Source organism: Notothenia rossii (assembly GCF_949606895.1).
Source record: "Notothenia rossii genome assembly, chromosome: 4".
Classification (NCBI taxonomy): domain Eukaryota; kingdom Metazoa; phylum Chordata; class Actinopteri; order Perciformes; family Nototheniidae; genus Notothenia; species Notothenia rossii.
Window position 1 is genome coordinate 70,384,204 of NC_136902.1, and position 20,823 is coordinate 70,405,026.

General features: G+C 41.2%; 1 protein-coding gene across 1 annotated transcript; it reads left to right on the forward strand.

Annotated features, from left to right (window-relative positions):
* Positions 1–9,245: 9,245 nt before the first annotated feature.
* Positions 9,246–12,938, forward strand: LOC307037157 (uncharacterized protein). Its single transcript, XM_079677936.1, has 2 exons — positions 9,246–9,453; positions 10,310–12,938. Exons 1-2 carry the CDS (start codon positions 9,420–9,422, stop codon positions 11,836–11,838), a joined length of 1,563 nt encoding a protein of 520 aa, XP_079534062.1. The 5' UTR covers positions 9,246–9,419; the 3' UTR covers positions 11,839–12,938.
* Positions 12,939–20,823: the final 7,885 nt, after the last annotated feature.

Sequence of the window (20,823 nt, forward strand, 5' to 3'; positions counted from 1 at the left end):
TTTGCCCTTATTTGGAGCAGGCTGGAGCAGGCGGGAGTTGAACTCTGACGTCACTGTCGAGTCGTTAGTGGCCGAATCCGCCTACTAAGGGCTTCTTGGCAACTCTGCACAATCCTATGGTTGACGTCACGGACCCTACTTCCATTTATGTCTATGGTCTTGACGTGAAGTAGTGAGGATGATGACGTGAAGTCATCAACTCGCGCATCACAGAAGGTAAACAACACCGTAGAGTGAACGTGTGGAACTCACACGACGAACATTTCTGCTAAAGACCGGGCAAAGCAGTACCCCGATGTATTTCACGAAAGTGGGGGGAAACTATTCTGCAACCCGTGCAACTGTTAGTTGGAGCATACGTCTTAGAGAAAATCGACGGTGACGACCCACTTTGATTCATTCAAACATTCGAAAATGCTTTCTGCTGCTGCGGACAAGAAAGCCGAACAACCAGAGGCGCGGGAAGGTATTTTGAGTGGGGGTGCTGAGGTGCTGGACTGATCACGCACAAAAAAACTCCCCACACGCAAACACACAGTAAACCCGCGACTGTTACAATGAAGGCTCGATAATCAGCTCACGGCATATAGGCAGGGGTAAAGTGCTATTTTTTACGAGTGGGGAGCGGACCTCACCTCCTCTAGGGGGGTCCGGGGGGATGCTCCCCCGGGAAGATTTTTTTAAAATATTGAAGTTAAAAGCATCAATCTGGTGCACTTTGAGAGCAACATTAAGAGATTTATGGATACATCTCTCAACACCCAGATGAAACACATCTGTAAGCAGATGTTCTTTTTCTTTATGGATATTTTACAAATCACTCCCCTTTCAAACTGTATTCTTGTTTTACTGACATATAGTATTTCATAACTGTTTTTCCTTTATTCTATTATTTCTTTTATAACTATAATGATCATATGAAGGTGTGCCGCGGAAATAATCTTTTGAATAATTTTTGACCAAACCGTTTGAGACCCACTGAGATAACTTAGACTAAAGTTAACTATCTAAACACTCAGAGAGTCCTTTAGCTCACCTGAGCCTCTCAGTCTGAGAGGAGAGCTCTCCTCCAGCTTGTTGTGGAACAAACAGCTCCGTATGTCCGTTAGTGCAGCTAGCTAACCAGATGCTAACAACAAGGTCCCGGCTGCTGGCACCGGTCCCTCTCTCTCTCCCCCTCTCTCACACATACTAAATGCGCTATTTCCGCACACACACAGAGCCGCGAGCTTGAATGACACAAGCACACTTTTATTTCCATGCAACTCTCTGATTGGTCTGGTGTCTTGCCTCTGTTGCATTCACTGAACACGGGACATTAAAGTCCTGCCGTCCTTTCTAGTGTCTTGATGAGGTTCACGTAAAGCACGGTTAATGTATTATATTATTGAGATAGAATTGTCCGGGGCTACAGAAAAAACATTCGGGTCAGGCCAAAATATTATTTTACCAACAATGTGGAATGTATTGGCTACATATTGCACAGATTATGCACAGCGGGAGCAGCAATAACCGTCAAATAATAATTCAGACAGGGGAGCTCCGCACCCCCTGCCTGCCGCTAGGGGGTGCTGCAGCGCCCTCAGCACCCCCCTTCCCGCGCCCATCCAACAACTCACGTTCACCGAGGCATCAACCTCCAAAACCCTTTCGAGGGCTACAAGAAACGAAGTGAGTAGCCTACAAGATGAAGCTGGTCAGATAACGAACGAGTAAATGAAAACAGAATGAGGTGGAGAAGTTTGTGTGTGTGTGTGTGTGTGTGTGTGTGTGTGTGTGTGTGTGTGTGTGTGTGTGTGTGTGTGTGTGTGTGTGTGTGTGTGTGTGTGTGTGTGTGTGTGGGGGGGGTTGTGTGTGGGGGTGTGTGTGTGTGTGGGGGGGTGTGTGTGGGGGGGTGTGTGTGGGGGTGTGTGTGTGTGTGTGAGATTAACATAGCCCCATTGCTTTTACAATAAATAAACATTGAATGTGTTTAATTGAATAGGAAAGGGGTTTAACGTTAGTGGCAGGTTGTGTGTGAGAGACAATAAATAAGACAGCCCAATATTTAAAAAAAAATCTATTCTTTTTCGCAACTTTCCGCATATTTTGCAACTTCCCGCAATTTCACCGCATAAAATCACATAAAAAACCTGCATGTTTAATCGCATAATCAAGGATTTTAGCCCCCATAATCAAGTATTTTAGCTCGCATAATCAAGGATTTTTGCCCCCATAATCAAGTATTTTAGCTCGCATAATCAAGGATTTTTGCCCGCGTTTTTCTGGAGGGTCTAACTATTGAGGATCCACTGTGAGGCAGGGCCTGCAGGCAGCGTGCTGTTATCTGGGATGTAACTTGGGATTCTGTTGATTTGATTACAGCTCACTGCTCAGCATGCTATAAAGCAAATGTGCCTGTGGTGAATAAACCATCAAAACTATTTCAAAGGCATTTTAGAATAAATCTTCTAAATTAGGGGAAATTGGCTCTGTCTGTGATACAATACACAATACAATAACTGTGAAATGACAGGGAGGTTAGTAAAGCCTCACTTTGAGTTAGTGCTTCTGGTTTCACATGTATTACACAGTTCCTACTATTATGCAGTTAAACAGACATGGCACAAATAGTGCAAAAGAAGTGGAATACATCTAATAGGTCTCAACATCTAAAGCGAAGATTTTAATGTTTTGAACCAGAATAATTAAATTTTATTTTGTATTAATGCTCGATAGTATAATAATTCTGAGGCAACTTAGCCAAAGAGTGGTTGGTAGCTTGTTCACACAGCAACTGACTGAACAGCATGTTAAGTGAATGAATATAGCTGCGGGGCATGGCAAAATAAATAAGTCTTTAACCATGAGGCAGGGGTGTCAAACTGTACTAAATATTATAAAAAGAAGTGCAATAAAAAAATGATCCAAATATTACAATAAAATTGAAATCTCAGAAATCTGTGAAATGATTCATGCCAAGCAGAAAATAGATTGTGTTTTTCAGCGCATTTACATGTATATGTACTTATCTAAGGTCTGACTGAGCAAGGAATGGGGTCAAAACAAGCCTGATGGCACTAATTGAACATATTATAAAATTCATGTCATTATAACATTGTATAGCAAGCACAATGGCAATAGGAAAATAACTTTTGATCACATTTCAGGGATTTTGAGAAGGTCTGATAATAGTGTTCATTAGAATTAAAACTAAATGAACATCATGAAACTCTAGGGATTGTGTAATTTTGTCATTGACTTCTAACAGTGAAGTAGCCCCCGATGGATATTAGACAGAATGCAAGTATAAAGCACTAAAGCACTTACTACATGTTTGTGATGGATGCTTTTCACTGCATCCATCACAACATTGGCAATATGTCACCCTTTCCGGCAGGGCACTGTTACTCGTTAGACCCCGCTGATGAGATTGGAGTTCCTAATGCTATTGAATATATGCTATAAACTGGCGTGTATTTGCACTTCAAATACTACTACTTTGCTGACTCTTCGGGGACCGTTTCCTAAAGTTTTCTTGCAGTGAAACCAAGCTATGCTCGATGAGAGGGGAAGCAGCAGTGGCAAAGCTATGCGAAGCCTTTTCCGGTCCATAAATGCCATGTTTATTTTTGAAGTTCTGGCTTGGCGTGCACCACTTCTCTTTTAAACAAAATGGTGGGTGTATAAAGCTTGTCATGGCGCTGACAGGGATGGTCAGGCCTTTATAGCCCTGGGATGTAGGAGCAGGATGTTCATGCAGTTCAAAGAGGTTTTATCCACGTGTAGCTCCGGCAGAGTGATCATGTAAGCAGAAGGGCAAACCTCTTCCTTTTTTGCAGTGGAAAAGAAAAAAAGGGTTATTTATGACATTGGTGTCTTCCATGCCACAATGTGCTACACTACTCAGCACTGATATATGATGGAAAAAGTATTTCAGTGTAGAAATAAAGCATCACTTTTGCCGAATTCATAAACATTGATGTTTTTACCAGTTATTAGTTTTAAAGATGTTATTACAAAGTTTCTTATATTTCCTTTTCTTTCATATAAAACACGTTTAATGATATTACTATTCTCTTTGCTTTCACTGAAACTGTAAATCACAAGGTTATAAACTATACTTATGTATTTACGCCCTCTATTATGATGCCAGTAGCGCAACTTGCTCTGGATAAAGATGTTGGGTGGTTTCCAAAGAGTTCTTTTCCACAGCTGAAGCCACTTTACCATGCCTGTTTTCACCACAGTGCACCACAGGCCCTTCTGTGAGGTTGCTGCGCTTCCGTTGTGTGCCTCTCAAAGCCTCTCAGGCCCTCCTCACGATAACACTACAGCCAAAGCTGTCAAGGGATCAAAGATCACCCCACGCCTAACAAACATCTAGACACTTGGCCTATCAGAAACATCTGGGAGTGGTTGGTTGCAGCTGTTGGTGCATGCCCACACCCCTGAAACAATCAGGACTCAGGCCAGATGTAGAGATCATCTCACGTAAGGTACAGATGTTTCTGTTCCTCACCACAAAGACAGAAGTAGGATGCTTTCTGAAATCCAATACATTTAGAATGTTTGTACTGCTCCCAGATCGGGTTCAGTGTTCTGGGATATGCCACCAGCTTGTGGGTTGTCACTATTCAGCAAGCTGATTGAAAACAGTGCTGGCTGCAAAATGCTTTTGAAAAACATTGCAAGAAATGTAGTTTTGTCCAAATGGGTGAGTGTAAACCACCAATTATCACTTAGTCTGACCCTTTTGATGATATAGAGGCGAGAATGTTGCAGAACGTGTTTATACATTTACAGTTTTTTAAAATCATGGCTCATTTTCTCAAAACACTTAACAATTCATAAAACCACACACCCAAAGTGCAAAACACCTCATACACCCACCAAAATGATGCAGGTGCACCATAGAGAGTATCCTGACCCGAAGTGGTGCATACAGAGATACAGAAAGAAGAAAGACCCCCATCACCCCAGCAACAAACTGTTCTGTCTGCTACCGTCTGGCAGGCGGTACCATGTACATGGCATCAGGTCTAAAACCACCAGACTCAGGGACAGTTTTATTCCACAGGCGATAAGACTGCTTAACGCCTGAGCTTGGACTATTTGTATTGTTGATGTTTTTTTATGGCTTATAATTGCAATGTTGAGACTTCATTTATAGTACAGGAGACTGTCCAACCAACTACACAAATCAAAATTACATTAATCTTTTATGGGCTTTATTCTGTATGTAAATGATCCTGCACTACATAAATATGTGTAGAAACACAGATATTCTGTTGAAACAAAATGTATTTCTCTCCACAACTAATCAGCGCAACATGAACCGCAAATACAGTTACAGTTGTGTGAACAAGAAATATGCTCTCTATCTGGAAAATACTTAGGCAGCATTTTACCAGCTGGGTCTGGCCACAGTACTTCATCAACATGCAGAATAAGCATGCACCTGGCTATAGGCCTGATGGTCACATAGCTTCAACCGTTCTGCTGCAAATCACTCTTCAATTGATTTCAATTCATCCTCCCTCTACCTCTTCCTCTTACTGGAAGAGGTAGAGGGAGTGCAGTCTTGCTGCTATATATCAATAAAAAAAATGTAAAGTTCTTATATGTAGTCTTTTTCTAGTGCTTACATCCTGATTGATGAGTCAACATCAATAAAGCAAACTGTAATTATATATTATGAGCACTTATTTTTCAGTTCTATAAATATGCTCCCTAAAAGAAGAAATGTTATGTTTACCACAGGACACGTCATCAAATCCCATAGCCTCTCAATGTCAAATCCCGGCAGCTGTTTCACTAGATTATTGTTAGCATCCCATGTGCAAGATTTCAGATTGTGCACAAAAAAGTTGCTCAACTTCAACAAAGTGAAAGTCAAAAAGAAAAGACATGAGGGTACAGAAGTATGAGCCGTGACATGTAAATATGGAACGTTCACATTTTGACGAATACCTCTTCTCTGTGTATTACATTATTGATGCGTGATGTGTCAGCGTTTGCCAATTTTTTGTGATGTATATAGTAGTGAGAAGTTCAATCTAGGCAATGTATACACTGATCTGTTTTTGACTGCAAAGGGAACCAGTGAAGCCTTGAACTGCAGTGAGTAAGAAGTATGTTTATTCCTTTAGAACTAGGGAGTAGAAAGTGGCAGCAAGTGTTTTCATTTGAAATTGATGAGTTTGGAAGCGGTTATGACATTTTTAAACATTTTAGCAATTACTTTGATTTAGAAAGAAGATTTTCCATATTTTATGACAGCATAAGCTTATCTGCTAGTTACACTTCATACAATATGTTGTTTGAAGAAACTGTTTCTAAGAACTTTCAAACGCAGTTCAATGAGAGATGAACAAAGAACATTAAAGTGGCTTTGTGTCAGTGTCCATGTTTGTACATTATACATAAGAATCCTTTATTTAATGATTCATAGACATGAAGACACCTATTGATGCACTGGATAATATGTTATTAGCATATCTGGGATGTTCTTGAGAGAGTCTTCCGCTCCTGTAGACTCCCTCTGGTGATTATAAAAACACTTTGGTGAATAATACACCCTATTATTCTATCCCTCTGCCTGTTCCTTCTCTCTGCATACCATTAAAGTAACATCTTTGGCACAGGCTCACCGAGCATGACATCGGAAGTACAGTTTAGTGAACTATGTTTCCCCCACCCCACATCCTCATGAATGACATGGTTCTGTCCTGCATCTAAGAGAGGTCTCGTGCTTGTCCTGGCAGAGTTAGAGCCTTCTTATAAGTCTTGTGGGCCCTGATAAAATCATGTGCCCTTTAAATGAATTAGTTTTTTGTCTTGAATTTAGTTGATCCTCCATTTCGATGGTGTATGTCTAAAATACAACTTTTCCAGTCTCTCCATCATTCATCTGTCATCCAGCTGCCTGGTGGTCTTTAAAGTGGAACCCAAAGGCCTTTTAAATCTCAGCTAATGGTTACCTTTCCCAATATGTCATGTAGAGTAGTTGAATCCTGCCTTCATTAAGAACCGCCAACGGGTCCGCTATTGATTTTCAAGGGACAATGTTCTTTTATTTATCATGTAGAACAGTGAGTTTTGAAAACTGATGAAACTTAGAATCTGTGGACTCTCAGCTTTTCATATGATATAGTTTGTGCAGATAGCATGAAGTATAAAATATCGCTACCAGTGCTTATTTAAACTCTTGGTGTTGGACTTGTGTTTTGTTTAGGTACAAATCTCTCTCTCTCACTCTCTCTCTCTCTCTCTCTCTCTCTGTCTGTCTGTCTGTCTGTCTGTCTATCTGTCTGTCTGTCCGTCTCTATCTATCTCTCTCTTTCTCTCTCTCTCCCTCTCTCTCTCTCTATCTATAACTATCTATCGATCTATCTATCTGTCTATCTATCTATCTCTCTCTCTATCTCTCTATATCTCTAACTATCTATCTGTCTATCTATCTATCTATCTCTTTGTCTCTCTCTCTCTCTATCTATCTATCTCTCTCTATAACTATCTATCTCTCTCTCTCTATAACTATCTCTCTCTCTCTCTCTCTCTCTCTCTCTCTCTCTCTCTCTCTCTCTCTCTCTATCTATCTATCTATCTATCAGGAACCGCAGTAGACAAAAGGCGTTGCAATAGCAACACGTCATGTTTACGCTGCATTTTCTATGAGGTAAATATGACCCGCTGGCGGAAATAGGTATAGGCCTGCATGGAAATGTTTTGGGCATTTTTTTCAATCTGACTTCATATTGACAATTTTTAACAATTGAGGGTGCTAACACACTTTCAGGAAAGGTCACAGACTGGGAGACTTTAATATTTTATTGAAAAAAAGTTACATAAAATTGACCCGTTGGCGGTTCTAGTGTTAAGGGTAAGGGTCGGAATCCAGATATAAGACTGTAAAACAGCGCGGGACAGTGCGAGCAGCTAAATTGGGAGATTTAAAAGGGTTTTCTTGTAAATCAGTCAACAGATGTGATATAAGAGCTGCTTCACTTATATCTGTCAGAGGCTCTACTGTGAGAGAATGATGTTTAATAATTAATAAACCTCTTGATCAAACTGTCATGGTTTTGGATTTATGTTGTTTTCATTTTCCACCTTTTTATTTTTTAAAGGTTTTCCTCTTTGTGTCTGGTCCTGCTTCCTGTGTTTACCTTCCTGTTTAGCTTCCCTTGGTTGCGTTCCAATAGTCCATTTAGCTTAGGAACCTTCCTAACAGAGTGAAAGGACCCGGAAGTACGTCAGTGGCAGCCATGTTAAGTGCCGTTCCAATTCTCCAAATGAAAGGAAAGGAGGTTTCAAACTTCCTTTATAACCTCCTTTAGCTTAGGAACCACTGGACCTCCCTTACCGAAAGGAGAAGAGAAAATGCTGCCCCACAATGCATTGCAGCCGCAGCATTTTACGTCACACAACAGTCGGCCGTTCACGGAAACAAACGATTATGACGGAGAAATTATATCATGAAAGTTACGGTGCTTATTAAGCATTTTAAAACGTATGTGGTAAGTTGCCAAAGTGCTTTGTTTTGAACGTTCATCAGTATTATAATCAAAAAGAGAAATATGAACGTTAGTTTTTACTGAAATGATCAAATAAAGTCAACATTTCACTGAGCTGTGTGGGGTTTGTTCAACTTTTAAAAGATGTTTGAATGGTGATATACGCAGTGATAGGTGTTAAGGACTAACGTTTATAATAAATACATTTGTATTGATTTTAAGATATTTTCATACAATCATACGTATTGGGATCATTTGTATTAATGTGGACCGGAGGGAGAGGGTGACAAGCATACATTTCACTTTCCTTTTTTATTTCAATTACAACTTTGGTCATGAATACGTTTCTCTGTTTTCCAGGTTCATAAAGCATAAAACAACAGCATCAGAGCACGGTGCAGAGTCTCTAGATGAGTCCGTCGTTCTTATTAAACATCCATGTAGTCCGTTGTGTATAGAACACTGTAGTTTCCATAGTTTCACCACAGCAGCAGACGCACACAATGACGTCCGCTGGCGCATCATAAACACGTCAGATAGTGAAAGTGCATTCGGATTCTCTAAAGTACCGCAGTCTCTTCTCCTAAATCCTTTTGAATTCTCCTATCCACTATCCCTTAACCCCGTGACGTTTCACTCAGAGGTCAAGGAATAGGAGATATGGTTAGAATTTAGGAGCTGATTTTTGGATTATCGGAACGCAACCCCAGTGTGTCTGATTGTCTAATTGTGTTCACCTGTTGCCCTTGTGTTTCTGCCTCCCCTGCCCAGCTGTGTCTTGTCCTGTGATTACCCTTCTGTGTATTTAGTCTTGTCTTCCCCTGTGCTCCATGTTGGATCGCCGTCTCTTAATGTCTGTGATACCTGCCCGTCGTTTCATGTCCATGTTCCATACTCGTCCACGCTCGTCTATGCTTGTCCATGTCTCGTCCATGTCTCCTGCCTGTTGCCGTCTGTAAGTTTGTTCCTGTCTGTCGTGCTCCCCGGTTTTGTTTATGTTAATCAGTTTCTTGTTTTTCCTGTCTTCGTTTTTTTTTTTTTTTTTAAATAAAGCTTGTTTTTTGTTACCAAACCTTTGGGTCCTATTCAACCTGACAGAAACAGAGGTCACAGAAAAATATTGAAAGAGAGAGAGTGTTTTCTTCAAAATCATTTTGAGATGTATCCTATTTCCATGATAATTAACATTTCACATTGAGAATCATGTTCAGTGTCACTAATCATAAAATATCCTTTTTTTTATACATAATTGATTGCTCCCATTTCTTTTTTTAAATGTTTTTTTACATTTGCTTTGCAGTTAAAAATGACAGAAATACCTGTTTAAGTCAGTCTCTGTTTTAACAGCAGACTTTGCCAACACATCGCACTGGGCCTGAGGTGTATCACCTTCAAGCACCTGGTATGGAGCCTTGAGGGTCTCCCTTTCCTGGCAGGTGTTTTGACTAGAGCTGAGTAGACTGAAAAGGAAGGGAAACTGAGCTGGAGAGATCACATCTATAAGAGATGCCTCCACAACCCTGACCAGGAGCCTCAACGTGTCACGATTCTCATGTTATGTCACGTTTATAGTTTTGTAGGTTTGGGTGTTTTTGCTTTTTTCCATGTCATGTTTTCCTTTGGGTTATTGTCTTGTCATTAGTTTCCCTGGTGTGTCTAATTGTCTGATTATGTTCACCTGGGCCCCTGTGTTTTCTCCTCCCTCCTCACCTGTGTCTTGTTGTGTGATTGAGTCTTGTGTGTATTTAAGTTCTGGGTTGTCTGTCTGTCTTGGTCGGTTTGTCTGAAGTCAACCCATGCTTCTGCCCCAGTTCCTGCTCCTGTCCAGGAGTCATATTCTGGAACTCGTCTGGCTTATGGAGGTCCACGGAGTATTCAGGCGGCTGCTAAGAGGAGTCGTCGTCGCAAGGCCAAGCTAGCAGCTCAAGCCCCAAGAGCCATGGTTCCAGCCTCAGAACAGGCCCCAGCAGCCATGGCTCCATGCTCCAGTACCGGCCCACGCAGCTTTGCTTCCATACTCCATTACCTGGCTTACACAGCCAGGGTTCAGGCTTCCGCTCCGCGCCCAGCAGCCAGGGTTCCGGCTCCAGAACCGGACCTTACAGCCATGTTTCCGGCTCCAGAACCGGCCCACACAGCCATGTTTCCGGCTCCAGAGCCGGACCTTACAGCCATGTTTCCGGCTCCAGAACCGGACCTTACAGCCATGTTTCCGGCTCCAGTGCCGGCCCACACAGCCATGTTTCCGGCCCCAGAACCGGATCTTACAGCCATGTTTCCGGCTCCAGAACCGGACCTTACAGCCATGTTCCCGGCTTCAGTGCCGGCTCCAGTAACCATGTTCCCGACTCCGGCTCCTCGTCACCTGCTGACTCATCGGCCGACGCCAGCTCCTCGAGTCCTGTCAGCATACCGGCCGACTCCAGCACCTCGTCTCCGGTTGGCTGTCCGTCCAACGCCAGCTCCCCGTGTCCTGATGGCTGTCCGTCCGACGCCAGCTCCCCGTGTCTTGTCGGCATACCGGCCGACTCCAGCACCTCGCCTCCTGTTGGCTGTCCGTCCGACGCCAGCTCCCCGGGTTCTGTTGGCGAACCAACCCACTCAAGTGTCGTTGGAGGTCCCGCAGACTGCCCTTCTGCCGGGGGTCCTGCCAACTCCATGTCTTGTCACGTTGGAGGCCCTGCAGACTGATCTTCTGCAGAGGGTCCTGCCAACCCCATGTCCTGAGCCGTTGGAGGTCCCGCAGACTCCTCTTCTGCTGGGGGTCCTGCCAACTCCATGTCGTGTCCCGTTGGAGGTCCCGCAGACTACTCTTCTGCCGGGGGTCCTGCCAACCCCATGTCCTGAGCCGTTGGAGGTCCCGCAGACTGCTCTTCTGCCGGGGGTCCTGCCAACTCCATGTCTTGCCACGTTGGAGGTCCTGCCGACTACTCTTCCGCTGGGGTTCCTGCCAACTCCATGTCCTGTCGCGTTGGGGATTCCGCCGACTGCTCTCCTGCCGGGGGTCCTGCCGGTCCTGTGTCCTCTTCCATGGGGGATCTTGCCGACACCGGCTCCTGACCGGCCTCCGGAGCTGTCGGGTCTTCACCCCTCCTCGGACTCTGCCTTGCCCCCGGGCCTTCCGCCCGAGATTCCCTCCATGGACTCTGCCTTGCCCCCGGGCCGTCCGCCCGAATTCCCCTTTTTGAACTCTGCCTTGCCCCCGGGCCGTCCGCCCGTTTCCCCTTTTTTGAACTCTGCCTTGCCCCCGGTCCGTCCGCCCTCCACCCGTCCTCCAGACCCCCTCCACCCACCCTGCTGGATTTTTGTTTTTTTGGGACGTCTGGAATCCGTCCCTTGAGGGGGGGGGGTTATGTCACGATTCTCGTGTTATGTCACGTTTATAGTTTTGTAGGTTTGGGTGTTTTTGCTGTTTTCCATGTCATGTTTTCCTTTGGGTTATTGTCTTGTCATTAGTTTCCCTGGTGTGTCTAATTGTCTGATTATGTTCACCTGGGCCCCTGTGTTTTCTCCTCCCTCCTCACCTGTGTCTTGTTGTGTGATTGAGTCTTGTGTGTATTTAAGTTCTGGGTTGTCTGTCTGTCTTGGTCAGTTCGTCTTGTTCCCTGACTAGTTCTGCAGTGAGTGTTCTGTTTTGTCATTGTATATCTATATCATAGCCTTGAAATAAAGGAACTTTCAGTTTATATCTGCATTTGGGTCCTGCTTGTTTCACAAACCGTGACACAACGTGAGTAAATGGTTAAGGGAAGAAATGTCACGTCATTTATTTATAGTTCTTTAAATATCTGGACAGAACAGAGGTTTTTGGGGGGATTGTAGGATCCTTAGAAAGAAGTTCACCTACAATTCTAATCTGCTTTATCTGATCCATCTTCTATGTTTTATCTCTACCTTCAATAACTTTCTTACCAATGAATAATTTCAAATGTCCTGTGTGACTTTCATGCTGTTCAACTGCGGGGGAAGTAGTGTGCAGACAAGTTATGAAGAGACTGAGCTTCAAACTCAATTAAACATTGTTGAGTGTCCAGTTATGCTTCCTGTGATTTAGTTGAATTAAAAAAAATATTCTTGGAGGGTTTCAATCCTGAAAGAATTTTGACTCGCTACTGATAACTGGACTAATATCTTACTGACATGCAGAAGCCATATGCTGTCTGCCATCTTGCATCCTGAGCTTCTCCCACCCTTCTTTGATCATGCAATTGCTATATCTCTCACGACAGCCCCTGCAGTTGTTAATTATTTGGCTTCAGGCGTTGGCCGTAGGTTCCTGAACCGATGAGTCAGAGAATCAAATGACTCCCTGTGCTTCAGGAAGAGGATTTGGGTTAAAAACCTCAACAAATCATCAAAGGATAAAACCGGGATGTGGTTATTCATTATATCGGATGTTATACAATAATCTGTTTCACTATTAAAATGATTATAGTACTATATTTATGTTTAATTTCTGATGTGAAACCTTTCCAGTGTATTTTTAGTTGTGGGCCCAGCAGCTGGTTTATACAGTGCTTGTGATTATAGTGTTTGTGCTAACCAACGCACACATGGCTTTGACAGTATCATAGCAGCTCACGTCTGAAACATGTGTGCATGACTAAAAGGGAAACATGACATGCTGATCTTCCCATGGAGCATTTGTATATGGGATTTACTCCCACTCACCTTTTAACCCATCCCTCTTCTCAAGTGCACAATGGATTTCTATGACTTGACTATTTAGCTTTGTTCCTAAACTCCTGACATGCATTTATTATGTTTCCCAAGATGGGCTTATTTTACACAACAGGACATGTTGCATGCTATAGCCGTTTCCACTGGGTGATTTAAACTCATAGATCAAAACTGACCATCTGTCTAGACTTCAGAAAATGGATGTACATGGCCACAGCTGTGATATTTCCCCTTTGATGTTGCTATATTCCTGAGATTCTCACAGTATAAATATGAGGTAGAATTCCTACATTTAGCAGCTGAACCTACCCAACCCAGAATATCAATCATTTTATTTTGAAGGCTTTGCCCCAAGGAGAAACACAGCAGAGACATTAAAGCCCTAGAGAGGTGTTTGTTATTATGGTATTTATGAAACACTTATATTAATCACTTAAGAGGACGAGGGAACCAATTAAAACAATGTGTTCGTCTTCTTCAAATAAGAACATAAGTGATCTTTTAGTTCATGTTTGTATTTCACTGTATTTTTTTTAATCTCAAAATGAAACTTTATCATCAGGATAAACTGCCGACACTTGAATGTTTCTGACTTAATAAATAACAGGCATAACATGAGCAGACTTCTGTAAGTGTCGCAAACCATCGAGTAAAACCAGGCTAGACTGAGTCTGGAACACCCTGAGGATTGATATATTTCTCCTTGCGGACAGATTTTAAATAGCTTCCGTTGCTTTCCATCATCCCTTTGGGAGATGGCGAGGGATGTCCTTTACTTAATTGTCCACATCGATGCATATTTCCAGCGCACACTTCCTCAGTCAAATGGCCAGATACACTTGACATCTTAACCTATATCCCCTTTGGGGTTTTAGCTGAATGATTATTTATTAAAGTCTGTGGAGCCTCAAGAGTTTTGACTCAATGTAGGTTTCATATTTAATTGTGCAGGAATAACAATCATCCAATTTCATTACAAAAATAATGAAATCGACCATGGCAAATAAAAAACTATGGGTACAAAGAAACCTTCAAAGGTAGTTTGTTGAATCATTCCTGTATGCATTTGAAGTCACGCTCAAAGCGAACAACCACAAATTCTTAAAAACGCTGCAATGAGGCAACCCTGTTTCCTGAACTGTAATTCTGTAAAAAAAAAAAAAAGTCTTTGTACAGCATCACGCTCCTGTTGACAAAATGTTTTTCTTATTAAGAGTTACGGATAGGAAAAAGTTGAAATACTCAGTTCTATGTTTTGAACTGGTTTATGCACGTCATTCAGAAGACTGTTTTGTATTTGCTTCTCCATAAGGAGCTGTTTACCATTTCTAATTCAGTCCTGTTTCTTGTTATGTAAATGTTTGCTCATGAGCGTGACCATATGGATCATGTGACCCTTGGACAAATTGTTGGTAAAGCTGGCAGTCTAGAGTGCTGATGACTAACCCCCAAATGCATAACTGGCAAAACAACATTCTCTGCAAACCCTTTTTTGAATGTATAAACACATAATTAAACTCCTGCTGATGTCGTTTGAGAGAAACTGTGTTTGAAACATCACTTTATAAGCTTTGCTCAGAATAACCATGGCAAACTCTAGTTTGTGAAAGCACTGTGTATATGAGATCTGCTTCCCCATACTAACATGATTTAAAGAGGTTAACTATACATGGACATGCATCATTTAGTTTATTTCCAGTCAACTCAAGCAGGGTCAACGACCCCTTGCTACCAATCTTTATTTGATTTTCGTAATGATAATATTGTGTCTGTTTGTTGATTTACAAGTTAGGAAAAAAAATTGAAATTGTGATAGATGACTTCCCTTGCTATACATAACATGGGAGTATAATTTATTGGTGATAGGAGGGTGTGGATCAGTTATGTTTCCTGTGGAGCAAAATGAAAACTGAGAGAAATTGTTTCCACGGTTAGATATTATTTCAGTTTAAACTGTCAGAGTGACAGTATGATGCTTTTCCATGCTTCCTTTGTTAGACAGCTTGATTTTGATCTACCAGTCTGGTCAGGTCTTGCAGTCGTTACAGAGCTTAGTAAAGAGTTTTGCGAGGCTTTTCTGAAGAGAAGAAGGAATGTTCCCAGGTTACTCTGACCCTGCAAGTGATTGTTCACTTCAATGCCAAGGCTTACTGCTATGGTGTGCTCAAAAAATGATGGACCAAGTCGAGTCTCTAAACTTTCTCAAGAGACAGCATTGTAGAGTGTGGAGTAATGGGATCAGATTTTTTTTTTCTCTCTCCTCAAAGAAATGTTTGCTTGAGCAATTTAATTGTTTTGGGAATTCCAGGGCATCCCTCTCAATGCTGAGCATTCCTTTCCTGAACAACAGAATGCATTCCTGGAGAGAGAAACTGATCTCCATCAGAATTGCTCAGACTCCCTACAATGTCTGAGGAATGTCGTCCTGCAGGAGAACGACGTGCAGGACTGTGTGATTGATAGAGTATCAATTAGAAAGCATTCACAGAGGACAGCCCAAAAGATTGTGCTTTTCTTAAGTGGGTGTCATTGTTATAAGCCAGACTGCAGTTAACTGGGCAAGAGCCGGAGGCACATCTGACCCTCTGCAGAACATCTGAAGGAAAAATAATGTTATATATTTATATATATTTTCTGATGTTTACAGTGAATACACATTTTTGGGTTTGGAAAAACTGAATCAATTTAGATAGTAGATAGCAGAGATGCCCAAGGTACATTTCCAAATCACGTTACAGCTGCATTTTCAAGCAAGAGATATCCTTTTGCGGACGTGCTTAATATATTCTCATTTTCATGCACTTCTATAAGAAGAGCTTTTTTTTCTGCATGGCTTGAGGGAAAATACCAGTTTTATAGATTTTTCTAAAACTTGTAATTGCCTGAAGCTGTTTATTTAACCCTAGTTGCTCCATCTAATTAGGCTTTTGTGTTTGTTCATTACAAGGACAAGAGAAATAAAAGTCACAGGAATAAAAAACAGTAATGTCAGGTTGGTTATTCAGCATCTTGTGCCCTAGTGATCTCAGTCTTGTACCCTGTAGAGACTTTAAATGTCACTGCTGTGTGTGCCTCTAGCCTGAGTAGAGGTTAAAGAAACAAAAAGAAAACCACCACTGGATGTTCTCCCTTTGTTCATTATTTTTCATTCATCTTGATCCATTTTGTGCTGAACTGTCCCCACTTGCCCTCAAAACCTTTTGTTGTAGTTTTTCCAGGTTTGAACAAATTCAAATCATTAATTATGAAAGGTACAAAAACCAAAGGGCCAATAAATACAGGCTGCGTAGCCCATAGCTGTTTTGCAGCAGCATTAAACGGTTTAAAGTGGATTGGTCCTGTACTGAGAGTAGATGGATAGGTTTGGCTCGTCTACATACAATATGTACAAGAAAAACAAAAGACTCACAGGAAAATTACTGGCTTTGCTGTCAGAGAAGGCACGAGAAACAAAATACTGTTGTGGTTAGTCATACTGTTTTTTTGGCCACCATAATCCACACAAGCATTTGCACAGCAGACTGGGTCTTTGTCAGCAGAGCACTGCTTTGTATAGCCACAGATTCACACCTGGGACTTTCTGAGCAAAATAACAGATTTCCTCAAGGGTACCTCAGCACTACCTGTCGAGGAAGAGCAGTCCTCACAGAATTATGCTTTGCCCCACCTTTTTGCAGGGTTTTTTTCTTTTTACTTTATACAGTTTTTGCAATTTAATACCATTGCTTTCTTTTGTCTTCTGGTGAGAGTGTGAGATTATAATTCAAAGAGAGTTATGAATGAACAGCTGTGAGAGCAGAGGAAACAGATCTGCTGTTTTTTCCTAGCTCAGACAGAAAATACTTTTAATACTTTTCAGGCTGGCGTCACGGAGAGATTTGACCTACTATGGCAGATCTGGAAGAATCACACCTGCAGGCACTTGGAAAGAAAACCAGTATGGCCTTACTCCTCTGAACTCCACAAGGCATTTTCGCCAGAGAATTGAAACTTTTTTTATTCTTAAGCTTGCTGTAAACTCTTCTCCAGCAAGTCTACAAATGCATTTTGTTGCTGCCACGTGACTGATTAGATATTTGGATTACAGAGCAATTAAACAGGTGTACGTAATCTAATGATTTTTCCGGTTTTCAAAAGTATTTGCAAGCAAAATAAAATATATTGGACATTAAAAATACTGTTAATGTACCTTGACTGGCCTCTTGTGTATTTATTGTTCAATTATCATCATCATTATCATCATCATCATCTGTGCTAACTCACTAGAAACCACCATGGTAGACTGGAGACTGCCTTTTATCAATCCATCAGCTAATTTTACATTATGAATATCATATTGTTTGATTGAGTCTGTGGGCCTTGATTTTAGGCTCCAGGGTAGGCTAGGGTATCACCAGGGATTTAGATTTTTCTTTACATGGAAGATTTATTGTTGCATATTCTGGAGTCAGGAAGCAGTGGTAACACTAAACAGAAACCTATAAAATATCCTATGCATCATGATTAACCAGAAGATGACAGAGAGCTAGTTCCCCCAGAATTTGTTTTAACCCAATGAAAAGCACCTTAATATCTAATATCCTTTTGGAAAGGATCACACAAAGTAAGTCTATTTCAAACACACAGTGCACAGACAGACACACTTTATGAAAGTGAGCTTTAATACAGTGCTATGGAAATACTCTTTAGCTTGATGAAGAACTGATCTCCGGTCTTCTCATTCATCAAGTGTGTGAAGCGCATTCCTTTAAAAGTGACATTCAATAAACCAAAGCTCATATTTCCTCACATGCACAGCAACCTGGAGGAAATGGTCCACTAGTGCTTCTGGTTAGTGTTTTGTCTCAATAAAGCTCCACATTAGACTTCTGCTAAAGCACATGCCCAACCTCCCAGAGCCCCACTCTGGTTTCCCCATCAAATATTTTACAGTCCACCTCAGAAACATAGCTAACTTAAGCCTGCAGCTCATACCCTCTGTGTTTGGACCCAGATAGACTGGTAGAGCGGCAAGGTGTGACGTGTTTTTACTGTGGTCTGGCTTACAGAATATTATCATTTGAGTGAAACAAAACGATCCAGCAATGAGTATGTTAGGAAATGATATGCATATGCTATACGTTAGATTTCATATAAAGTTATGGGAACAGCCATAGACATACCATTAATTACATCCTTTATCTAATTTCATTACAGTGTGTGTATTAGGTTGGATGCCTTTTTCTGGCTGAAAATGTCACACACTTAACTTCAATCTTGTTTGAACTCCATCTGTTTATTTCTTTCATGGACTTAAAGCACAATGAAAGGAGCCAAATTATATGGGTTCCCCTCTAATCCATGGTCAAATTTCTTCAAAATAGCCATCACAGAAAATTGCACAGACCACAACCTTGTGATGTGGACAGCACATAACCTCAAAGTAAAAGTGCAGATCCGTCCACCATCACAGCAACATACTTTTTTTTAATACGGGGTCTTCTGTGAGGATGAGGCACTGAACTCAGCAGATCACAGTGTTATGCATGGAAATAAAAACATGAAAAATTAATTGAAAGTTTGATGGGACCTTGTGAAAACTAATGTACACTGAACAAAAATATAAATGCAACACTCTTGTTTTTGCTCCCATTTTTCATGAGATGAACTCAAAGATCTAAAACATTTTCTATATACACAAAATAACCATTTCTCTCAAATATTGTTCACAAATCTGAAAAAATCTGTGATAGTGAGCACTTCTCCTTTGCCGAGATAATCCATCCCACCTCACAGGTGTGGCATATCAAGATGCTGATTAGACAGCATGATTATTGCACAGGTGTGCCTTAGGCAGGCCACAATAAAAGGCCATTCTGAAACGTGCAGTTTTGCTTTATTGGGGGGCTCTGGGGGGGTCTGGGGGAGTCCGAAAACCAGTCAGTATCTGGTGTGAGGGTTAGGGTTAGGGTTAGGGTAATGTTGTGAATCGAGTGGCCTGTGTTCGTCGTCCATAACATATGCCTGCCCATACCATAACCCCACCACCACCATGGGCCACTCGATTCACAACATTACCCTAACCCTAACCCTAACCCTAATCCTAACCCTCACACCAGATACTGACTGGTTTTCAGACCCCCCCAATAAAGCAAAAATGCACGTTTCAGAGTGGCCTTTTATTGTGGCCTGCCTAAGGCACACCTGTGTAATAATCATGCTGTCTAATCAGCATCTTGATATGCCACACCTGTGATGTGGGATGGATTATCTCGGCAAAGGAGAAGTGCTCACTATCACAGATTTTTTCTAATTTGTGAACAATATTTGAGAGAAATGGTTATTTTGTATATATAGAAAATGTTTTAGATCTTTGAGTTCATCTCATGAAAAATGGGAGCAAAAACAAAAGTGTTGCGTTTATATTTTTGTTCAGTGTAGATAAGGCTTAACATAGGGAAAGCTAATTCTGAAGGTTATACTGCCAAATGAGCAACAGATGCTCCTCTAAAGTTTTCAAGTAATTTATCCTCAGTACAAAACTGAATATGTTGTTTTTAAACATAAAACAATACATCAGGTTGGCATTTTTTTCATCAAGTTTTAGTCCATCTTTCCATCTCTCATCATTTGTCAAAGTCAGAAAAGGCCATCACGTCTTGTGCCATTTTGTCTTACCGGTATGCTGTCAACAGGATATTTGACAATGTATTGTTCTGTCAACAGGCAATGTTTACGGCATCTCTGTCTTTCACAAATTGCACAGAAAGGAATATTATATATTGCAAACAAAGGATATTTGAAATAAAAATGCATCATGATAAGACAAGGAATATCTATATTTCTTTGCCTAACTTATCAGCCAGTAACAGAGTACACAGATAGTGAGTCTAAGTTATAACTTGAGTTAATAATCTGAAACAGCACTACATGTTATCTAAGTAGAAAAACCAAAACAATGTATTTTGTTTTCTGTATACTTCAATATATGCTTAGCATTTATTGAACAACTTTTCTCACTCTGCACCTTAACTTCTTTTTTTTATTTAAAAGTCACCTATTATGCAAAATCCACTTTTTTTTTCATGTCTTTTAAACATAAACATGTGTCCCCTCTGTGTAAAGAGATTCACTCACTTTTTGTCCTGATCCATTTTATAAAAACCTGTCTGAAAATGAGCTGATCAGATCTTGTGACTTTATGATGTCATTGTGTTTTTTGGGGTTGTGTAACCATTAGCCAATAACCAACAAAGGTAACACCCGCCCACCTTATCACCTGAATCTCCTACATTGTGTTCTTTTTAACCAAATATCTCTCAGAGGGGCGTTGGGAGTGGCTCCTTATTTTCCTCTAAAGTAACAGACAGAGAATCAGCACTTTTGAAACAGGGCTGAAACAGAGGTGATTATGGGATGCTGCAATGCACGATCTGTTTGGTATTTCAGCCAAATACTTCAGAGACATGTTTTGTATATATCTGAGACCTATATTTTGATGAAAAACAGCATAATAGGGGACCTTTAAGGAAATTGGGGGAAGATCATGCTGATGATGTGCATGGTTGTCCCTTAAGAAGTAAAGCTCTAGGCTGTTCTGACTTAGGAAAAAAAAGAATGTCATCTGACTTTGTGTGAAGTGAATGTACGAGTCTATATGTGGATG